The sequence below is a fragment of the Macrobrachium nipponense genome, chromosome 19 (genome assembly GCF_015104395.2).
Source record: "Macrobrachium nipponense isolate FS-2020 chromosome 19, ASM1510439v2, whole genome shotgun sequence".
Taxonomy (NCBI): domain Eukaryota; kingdom Metazoa; phylum Arthropoda; class Malacostraca; order Decapoda; family Palaemonidae; genus Macrobrachium; species Macrobrachium nipponense.
The window spans coordinates 6,203,946-6,215,054 of NC_061088.1; the positions used below are offsets into that span (position 1 = coordinate 6,203,946).

Genomic DNA, 11,109 nt, shown 5'->3' on the forward strand with positions numbered 1-11,109 from the left:
TTCTTCTCATCTGTTGGCCTCTCTGACTTGCCAACACTCACTACTATTGCACTTTTCCTACTACTGAAGGGCACCTTAGGGTTTAAAAAGGTTGGACAAGCTTACCCATCAAAAGTTTCTTTCAATATCACACTCATCAACTCACGCATTATCACCAAATAAAGAACCATATCCTACCATTACCACCTTCTCACCATCCTGAGTTACGGGCTGCTCTGTGAGCAAGAGCCCGTGCTGACACAAGGTCAGCTAAATCAAAAACAACAACAAACAACCCATTCCAATCAGTTCAAGCTCACCTTTCCTTGAAAATGAACCGATGATACGGTTGGAAACGTTGGAATTCCGTTACGCCCTTAGACTAAGATTTGTTAACCACTTTTGTTATCATATCAATAAATTATTATTTTTAGAAAACATTTCTTTCACCGAGATATGAACATCGGCCAGCTATTAGCAAATATCAGCCCTGATGAGAAGAGAATAATAAGAAGAATTGAAAAGACCATATATAAAATCAATTCCACTGATGCTGCCATCATCTTTAACAAAACATGTTTGAGAGAGGGTCTCCTACCTTCAAATAATAATAATAATAATAATAATACAGGGTTTATTGAAAGAAATGGCTATTTTAGCCGCGTTTATTTTGTATAGTTTTCTCTATTCCTCTTATTCCTGACTTTTCTTCTGTAATCAAGTTGGCTATTAAAACGCAAAATGGTGGATTCATGTAAAAAACGTGGTATTTGTCAAACTGAATATATTACACAATTCGACAAATATCACGTTTTTGACATCAATCCCCCATTTGGCGTTATAATAGCCAACTTGAGTAAAGAAAAAAAGTCAGTAATAAGAAGAATAAAGAAACTTCTACACAAATTAAACGCAACTGAAATAGTCATTATTTTCAATCAAATCTGTATTAATGAAGGTCTTCTTCCAGCATATAATAATGATAATGATTGCTATTATAATATTAGTTTTTAAATGGAAAACTTTTTCAGCTAGGGGCAGAATCTACTTTGATATTTTCACTATACCATTATTACTAACAAAATTGTCAAACTTTTGACCCTCTGTGAATATTATCTAGGAATACTAGACAAAAAAAAAATACTAACGAACCTCATTAGAATTTAAAACTTTGCGTGTGAGTGTATATTTGTTTTTTATGATTCTTCATCACAATCCTGTTGTGTTCGACAACAACGAAGATGCTGAGGTACAGAGAGGTACAAGAAGGACATCAATCGCCATAAAAAAACTCCTCAATAATGACATCATAATGACATTATTAAATTTATGATAACAAAAACATCAACAGTAAAAATCGTGGCAACTACGAATTTCTGTTTTCATGTGCTTACCCATCTCCCTTTGTGGATAAGGTGGGAGGGGCAGCTATCATGTCACTGAAGATGGGGTCTTAAGTAGATCCAGATTGAGCACTGTGGTATTTAACACTTTTTTATTTTTGTATTTTGTATTTTCGAATAGAATTCGTCTCATTCGCTTCTTAGCCACTTAATGGTTTTGTGTGTGTGTGTGTGTTTTCGATTAGAATTCGTCTCAGTCTGCGCTGTTTTGAATATAGCTTCTGCATTATGATAACCAACTCTCAGTCTCTCTCTTTCTCTCTCTTTTTCTCTCTCTCTCTCTCTCTCTCACACACACACTGCCCCTGCTATCAAAAATTGCGTGTGTGTGTGTTCTCGAATAGAATTCGTCTTGAATTTAGCTTCAGCATTACGATAGACAATTTTCTCTCTCTCTCTCTCTCTCTCTCTCTCTCTCTCTCTCTCTCTCTCTCTCTCTCTCTCTCTCACTCTAACACACTCACACACACACTGCCTCTGCTATCAAAAACAGGTCAACTCGTCGTTAAGCGTATGATGATTGTAGTATTTCCCATTTTTGAAAGACAATGTTAAATTGATAAATAATTTCCTAGTAAAGATGACACTGTAGGTACGTTGAAGGTCAGTTGTTGAAAGATCATTGCATAAGTTAATGAGTGAGACGTAAGTTCCTTCCAGAGAAATGAGGATAAGACGAATACTTGTGAATTACTGATCTTTTTTTGGTCTGTGGTACTATGTAGGTTTTTCCTTACGAGAAGTAAATCATGTTATGTTTACAATAGACTATATAGCGCCCTCTTATTGGAGTCATAGGGTTGAGCTCATGGCCAGGTTAGGGTTTTTGAAAGCCTTTTCTATGTAGTTGGTCAGAAGTGCAAGATTTTCATTCAGGTGACATATGGTGGTCGAGTAACTGCAAAGAATTTTTTTTTATTTCTGTTATCAGGTCTTACAACTCATCCAATATTTCTTGACGCTTCGTTCTCTTCTTCTTCTTCTTCTTCTTCTTTCCCACCGTTATCCCTACATCAAGGGGTCGGTTGCCTGATGCGCCTTCTCCTTCTATCAAAGGCATCATCCTCCACCAAATCTCTTCTCTCCACATCTCCAATATTTCTTGACATATTCTCTAATTAATCTGTTTTGGTGGACCATTGGGTGTTAGGAGTTTTGCAAATGCTTCAGTGACATAAATACAACTTTTTGAAGCTTCTCTGTAGTTACTAGTTGCATTTAAGCTGAATTTGTAAGCTTGATACATACTTATTTGCATGGCAGAATATCGTCAGCTCTTATCACTACTCTAAGGAGAGACAAGGCGACTAAGGGCAATTCTAAACTCTGCTTTTAAATCTAGACACGAGATCCTTCATATCCTCAACTCCTAGAACTGACAAAAATTCTCTCTCTGTTCTTCTACTTCTCGGCTTAATTACTAGTTGGGATAGCAGTTTTTGATGAGCCTTTTGCAGGTGATTGTAACACTGGCTGGCTTATTTCATAGATGAATTATGAAAACTAAGGACACCTGTAGAACTCTGCTTGAAAACTTGGATATGAGGTCCTTCAATACTTGTCCTTCCGTAGGCAAAGGTCCTCTTCGTTCTTCTACTTCTTTTAGGCTTAATTCCTAGTCGGGATAGCTGTTTTTGGTGAGACATTTCTAAGTATATGTATCATTGAGCGGCTCATTTCAAAACTCATTTGGGCAGATGTTTTACAAATAGGAGCCCTTCCTGACTCCAACACGCTAAAACCGCACTTGGGAATGATTAGAGATAAAAAGACCAAGACCTTTTCTCTTAACTTTTCATAAATGATAAGTTTCATCTGTTCGGTAGATATTCACTCGTCTAAAACACAATGTTTCTGATATAAATGCTCTCAACTGTCACGCAGATTAAAACCAAATGATTGGTCAACGTTCAGTCTTCACAAGAATAATTGGACAAAGATGATCGATATGATGAATTTTGATTCAATAAAGCAATTTAGAAGTGACAAGTTATTGTTTTGATTTAAAAAAATTACTTATTGAAGGGAGAGGGAATAGTCATATCTTTCATTCAAAAAAGCCCTTTAGAAGTGACAACTTAATTCTGTTTTGATTTTTATAAAAAAAGTACTTTTTGAAGGGATTGGAACGAGAGTGATATCTCTGCAAAGAACAGTATCGATGTGATGAACTTTCATTCAGTTAAACAATTTAGAAGTGATAACTTATTCTGTTTTGATTAAAAAAAAAAAGTTCTTATTGAAGGGATTGGAGCGAGAGTCATATCTCTGCAAAGAACAACACTAGAATGATGATCTGTGTGATAAATTTTCAAACCAATATAGCAAATAAAAAAGTGACAGCTTATGCCATTTTTGATTTCTCCAAAATGTTACTTATGATATCCAGCGAACAAATTGTGGCGAGAAAGAAAATAAACCAGATTCTCATACGTTTCATTTTTTAATTCATAAATTAAAGAAGAAGAATGGAGAAAAAAGAATTTACAATAAATAAAGAGAGGAAGGTAATAGGAAAAGACTAAGGCTTAGAAAAAAAACGAAAGTAATAGAGAGAAAAGACGAGAGATCGGTCGGCTGACATCTTGAAGATCACTCCGAGACGTCGCGAGTTATCAGGAATGATTGGAACATCTGCGAACTCTACTTCCTATCGTCGAAGTCTTCGTCGGAGTTGAAGGAGCCCTGCTGACCGTTGGCCCTGACGCCGTCGGCGCTGGCGGGCACGGCGTTGGACTCCACGACACGGTAGCCGTCGTCGTCGGCGACATACTTAACGAAGAACTCGGTGCCTTCGGGAGAGGTCCAGCTGAAATTGGAGGTAGATGCCCCGGGTGAGTTTGGGTTTGGGTTGCCAGTTAGTGAATTATGCATAAACTATTGAGTTGCCAGTTAGTGACTTGATGCGTAAACTATTAGGTACAAAATAAATACGGAATAATCTTTTATACGAAATATTTTAATAATAAAACGAATAATTATTCTCTCCAATTTTGTTATTATATATACAAGTGCGTGTGAATGCTCATATGTGGGAATATATCTGTGTGGAATTCATTTTAAACAATTTCATACGTACACGCAAATACGTATATATATGCGTATGTGCTCGTATGTGTGTATATCTGTATGAGTGTGAGTCAGTAACTTATACTTACATATTTTTATGTCTTGATGTAGGGGAGTTGACGTGTAAATACTTAAATGTATACATACGTACATGCATACATACATACTTATGTATGTAAGTACTAATTTATTTGTATTATATAAATACATGCATACATACATCCATACATACTTAGGTATGTATGTATCTATTCATTTATTTATATTAATACATATATACATAAGTATATATGTATGTATGTATGTATTCATTTACTTATATTATATACATACATCCATACATACATACATACATTCATATTCCTGTATGTATGTATTCATTTATTTATATTATATATAAATACATACATACTTTGGTATGCATGTATGTAATCATATATCTTTATTAATTACATACATACATACATACATAATCCTGTATGTATGTACTTTCATATTATATTTTATAAACATACATACGTACAACTTTGAGGTATGTATGTATGTACTCATTTATTCATATTTTATAAATACATACGTACATACTGAGGTATGTATGTATGTATTCATTTATTTATATTTCAAACATCTAAAAACTATCAGTATATTTCAAACTAAATAAAAAACAAGTAATATGCAACTTCTATCGACAATACCCAACGATTATTACCTTTTCATAAACAATAACTCACTAAGGGTCACCCTATTTGACCTTCCTTACCTGTAAGTTCCAGTGATGACCTGATCGTCATCAATATCCTGGTCATGGTGGATATCGTCCAGGTCAAAGTCAAGGACGGAGTCGGGTCGGGCCAGGGTCACGGCAGCCAACAGGCCGAAGAGGACGAACAGCTGTAGAGAGAGAGAGACAGAGGGATGGAAATTAATAATAATAATAATAATAATAACAGTAAATAAACTATGTAGATATTTCCTCTTAACTAAAGCGATGTTCGTAAGGACCTGAATAATAATAATAATAATAATAATAATAATAATAATAATAATAATAATAATAATAATAATAATAATAATAATAATAATAATAATAAATTTACTATGTAGATATTTCTTCTTATTAACTAAAGCTACGTTCGTAAGGACCTGAATAATAATAATAATAATAATAATAATAATAATAATAATAATAATAATAATAATAATGATAATAATAATAGTAATTTTTCAGATTTCCCCAGAACTAAATATAAAGAAACTTACTCTGGACATCCATTGTTCTAAATATACACCATAAAATACACTAAATAACCAAATATTCTGCCTAATAGTCTATGGTAGTTATGAAACAAAGCCCCAGAATATTCAAAAGATAGTTTCTTATGTTTCCCCTGAAGAAACCATCAATAAACATATATTCGGCATCCATTGGTATAAATATACACCAGAAAATACACTAAATAACCAAATATTCTCCCTAATAGTCTATGGTAGTTATAAAACAAAGCTCTAGAATATTAAAAAAGATATTTTCTAGATTTCCCCAGACCTAAACATAAAGAAACTTACTCTGGACACTCATTTGTCTAAATATATACCAAAAAATACACTAAGTAACCAAATATTCTGCCTAATAGTCTATGGTAGTTATAAAACGAAGCCCCAGAATATTAAAAAGATAATTTCTTGAATTTCCCCACACGTAAATATCAAGCAACATATTCTGGCACCCATTGGTGCAAATATACACCAATAAAATACCTAAATAATATATTAGTCTCACTAGCACTCCAACTTACTGTGAACTTCATGATGCTGGATGGTTCGGGATGTCAATGATGCTTATGAGTGACTTCGGTGCCCTTTTTATACTTGAGAAGTCTCTGTGATTTTGAGAACGCCAGTGGACTCCGCCCATTTCTTCCTCTTCCACCCCCGTCTGACCAGCTCTGGTCACCTCGCTGCTGGGTGCCCGAGTTACTTACAGACACACAGACAGTCACATAAGAAGAAGAAGAAGAAGACGAAGGAGGAGGAGGAGGAGGAGGAAGAGAGAGAGAGAGAGAGAGAGAGAGAGAGAGAGAGAGAGAGAGAGAGAGAGAGAGAGAAAACACCAGCTTGAACCACTCTGTCATAATATCATAACTTGACTCATTAATTTTTATAAATTTCTTGCGTTTTTTTTATTCGTTGTGGGTTTTCTCAAATCTACAGGGCTTTCTACACCCAACACACACATGCACATACACACACATAAACACACATAAACACACACACACACACACATATACACACATACACACACACAACCACACACACAAAAAACACATCATGTTTCATAACCTTATAACTTGATCAATCAATTCGATAAATTCTTTATTTTGGGATTTTTTATTGTGTTTTTTTTTTCAAAATCTACATGGCCCTAAAGCGTACACGCACACATACACACACATACACACGCACAGACGCACAAAAGAAAACCACCAGGTTTCTCCAGTCCGTCTCATATTCTCATAACTTAAACCATTAATTCGATGAATTCCTGTGTGTGTGTTTTTTGTATTTTTTTATCGTTGGATTTTTCAATATTACATAGCCTCCGTCTCCCAGAAAATAGCACCCCTAACTAGCCCAAATATGTCTCAGAAATCTCCAATAATGGAGGTATATACTTACACATATACACACGCATACGCACGCACACACACTCAACAACGCCTCATGTAAAGCGCTCTAATTTCCACACTAAATCGTCTTAACCCTTACTTGACCTTAAACGATAATAAAGAAAAAAAAGTAATAATAAAAACCTGCCCTCAGTCTCATAACTCTCCCAGAAATAACCTACCCCTTCCCCCTCCCTCCCTCCTCTTACATCCTCCAGGTTCTCCCACCTCCACCCTCATCGCCCCCTCCGCAATGTCGACTAACTGCTCTTAATTTCTTGTAGGGTCATCCTAACCCTACATGACCTTGTCTTTCAAATGTTTTTTTCTTATCGCTATAGAGACCCGTTCACCTTTACCTGTCTTACCTGGCGCAGGTTAGAAAAGATTGCTATAGCCAGGGATTATAGCCTCTTTAGTGTTTATGTATAGGGTCGATTTTGCCTTGATTCTAAGATGAGGTGATGAAGGGATGATATTGTTAGAATAATTTTTCTTTATTGGAATGATGTTGATTTGATCGTAATACTATACTAATTATTTTAACTCTAAACAAGCAACAACTATCGCAACGACAATCAACATAAAAGCAACAACTATGACAATAATACAGTAAGACAAGTAAAAACAATACGAAAATAACCTGTAAAACAGTAATAGTGGAAACTACATTACATTAAAAGCTACACGAAAAACAACAATAAAATACAAACAGACAACAGAAACATCAAAATTCAAATACAACTAATTTAACAACAACCAGTAAATAAATTTACAAATTGCAAAAGCAATTTTCTTCCAGGTAAATTTTTTTAAAGTAAACATGTTCTCGATATTAAGTAAAAATAAAATAATATTCTAATCGAACTTTTTCGGATTTCTAAGACTTTTTTAAATTTTATATTATCCTAATACATTATTTAATATAACATAGCCGCTGCTGTTAGTTATATTGAAGCACCAACACCCTATATCCCTATATCTATAGTAGTATATCTAGATATATATATATAAATATATTTATATATATAATAATATATCTAGATATGATATAATTATGACAACCAAAAACAAATGTTTATTTTCTATTTGTATATAATATATTGTTTTATAATATATATATATATATTATATAATTATAATATAGATATAGATATATATATATAATGTATTTATATATATATCTATATATATATGTATATATATATATATATATAATATATATATATATATATTAATATAGTGATATATATATATATATATAATATATATATATATATATATATATACTATATCTATATATATATCTCTATATATATATATATATCTATATATATATATATATATATAATATATATACATATCTATATATATATATAGATATATATATATATATATATATATATATATATATATATATATATATATAGATATAGTATATATTATATATATGTGCATATATATATTTAGATACATATATGAACCACACATCAATACATCCCAAACAGAAGAACTTACATATTAGTGACTAATAATTACTAACAAATTAACCAACAACCTCCAAAAACCCCTCTAATTCGATCACTTCACTTAAAACCCTGTACGAGCGAACCCGATAAGTATTTCCTAGGAAACCTTCTCCCTCTTTTTCGGTTTCACCAAAATGGTCCTCGATACCGGTTTTCAGTTGCAGGCTCCTGTGGTTGCACCCTGCAACAGTCGTTATTTCGCCATGCTGAGGTGACCTCATATCCCGCGCACCAGCCGACCTGATTTGGTTGCAAATTTCGACAGAGTTCGCATTAGCATTAGCTAACATTATTGCGATGACACCTCTTTCATATCAGCTTCTGCTGATGTTATGATAATCATAATCTAATTGTGATGAAGGGTCTGGTATTATTATTATTATTATTATTATTATTATTATTGATGAAAATAATAGCTGTTCTACAACGCCACTTCCTCAGAGGAGACTCCTTCCTTATAATAATAATAATAATAATAATAATAATAATAATAATAATAATAATAATAATAATAATAATAATAATAATAATAATAATAATAATAATACTGGAGAAAACAAATCCACAGTTATGTAAATGTACATATATTGAAAATTTAAAACTTTAAGGACAACTTTCGGGAATCTGTTTGGTTCCCCTTATCAATTGATAAGGGGAACCAAACAGATTCCCGAAACTATCCTTGCTGTTTCTAAATTTAAATATATGTACATTTACATGATTGTGGATTTGTTTCTCCATTTGAAGACTCGTGCTACTATGAAGATTTTCTAATAATGATATTATTATTATTATTATCATTATTCAGAATAGAAACCCAATTCATATAGAACAGTCCTAGAGGAGGAGCCATTGAAACAAAACTGAAGCTTCCAAATAATTTGGAGTTCCTTTAAAAAATAAAAACATGAAAGATAATCGGAAATACTTAAAGCAGATATCAGTTATTAGAACAGAAAAAGGATTTATTAATAAAGTTATACGTGAATGTATAAAAACCCCAATAATTATGGAAATGTAAGGTGATTTGTTTTGGGATAGTAACGCATTGCATATCGCAACAGACTTCCTAGGTTTGTTGCAAGGCTAGGATACAATCTGGGTTGGGTTGCAAGATCTTGCACTAGAAACTCCACTGGATTACTTTGATGAAGTATTTGTTAATTGTTAAGTAATTAAATCTCGACGATTTGGCTCAAAGTGGCGATTTTCATTTCTATAATACTATTCATGTGTAATTTTTTTAATATGATTAAGATTTATAATATTGTTCTATATACTGAAGAAGCATGGTTATTAAACATACGCTTTCTATAATTAATTTGCTGGACATAAATCTTACATTTTAGCAAAACGATATTTCATAACTGACATTGAATATAAAAGAAAATTATAAATAGGTAGCACGGTATTAAATAATTAGAATTAGAAAATCATAACAAGTGTATTATTTTTCAGTAATGGGCACTCGGGTATTCAGTAAAGGAAGCTCTGAAAAAGAAATAATATGAATAAATAAATAGATATATAAGTAATTCAATAAATGAATAAATAATTAGAGATGTAAATGAATAAAAGATTATCAAATAATAATAGAATAAATAACACTTGTATGGCAAACCAAAAAGAATAATATTCTGATTGTGGGAACATCATCTATCTCTTTCAGTATTGGCCTTCATTATACGACTGCTAGAATCATAAAATCACAAATACAAAAAAAATATAAAAAAGCGAAGGTCAAAAGGTTATGGTGAAGAGACCTTTAACAGTTAGCCACGCGTGGAAGATGAAAGCGTATAATGTGCTCATTCCTGTCTATCAATATGTGAGTTAATTGGAAATTTTTATGTAAGGGGGTAGGGGGGTAAAGAGGGAGTTTGAAGATTGTGGTTGGGTGGGGTTGGGCAGGAAATTTCCCTCCATTGTCAAAAGCAAATTTATGAATAGCTGTATTGCTTGAAGACTTGTAAATTTGCATCAAGGTAAATAGAAAATTGCCCTGCATCAGCAAGTCTGCAAATAACATGACCTGTCATTTATTTTCTAGTCTGCTATAGAATGTCCCTTCGTCATATTCAAGTGGGCAGCTAAAAAATATTCCTTCATACATTTGCCAATCCTGAACCTGAAATTTCCCTTTATAATTTATAATTCTGCAACTAAAATATTCCTCATTCATTGTCCTATCTGCAATAAAAATTTCCATGACATGATTTCCAAATCTGCAACTAAAATGCTCCTTTTTAATTTTCCAATCTGTGACTAAAATGTCCATTCATCTTCCCAAATCTGAAATGAAAATGTTCATTTTTAATTTTCTAATCTACAGCTAAAACGTCCTTTCAGTTATTGCTAAATCTGCAACTCAATTGGTCTTTATACATTTTTTAGAGATCTGTAAATAAAATGTCATTTTTCTTTTTCCAAATCTGAAACTGAAATGCGTTTTTATTTGTCTCC

General features: G+C 32.6%; 1 protein-coding gene across 1 annotated transcript; it reads right to left on the reverse strand.

Annotated features, from left to right (window-relative positions):
- Window positions 1-3,812: 3,812 nt before the first annotated feature.
- LOC135214015 (cuticular protein 47Eg-like) lies at window positions 3,813-6,403 on the reverse strand. Its single transcript, XM_064248129.1, has 3 exons — window positions 6,248-6,403; window positions 5,212-5,342; window positions 3,813-4,191 (listed from the first exon to the last, which is right to left on the reverse strand). Exons 1-3 carry the CDS (start codon window positions 6,257-6,259, stop codon window positions 4,026-4,028), a joined length of 309 nt encoding a protein of 102 aa, XP_064104199.1. The 5' UTR covers window positions 6,260-6,403; the 3' UTR covers window positions 3,813-4,025.
- Window positions 6,404-11,109: the final 4,706 nt, after the last annotated feature.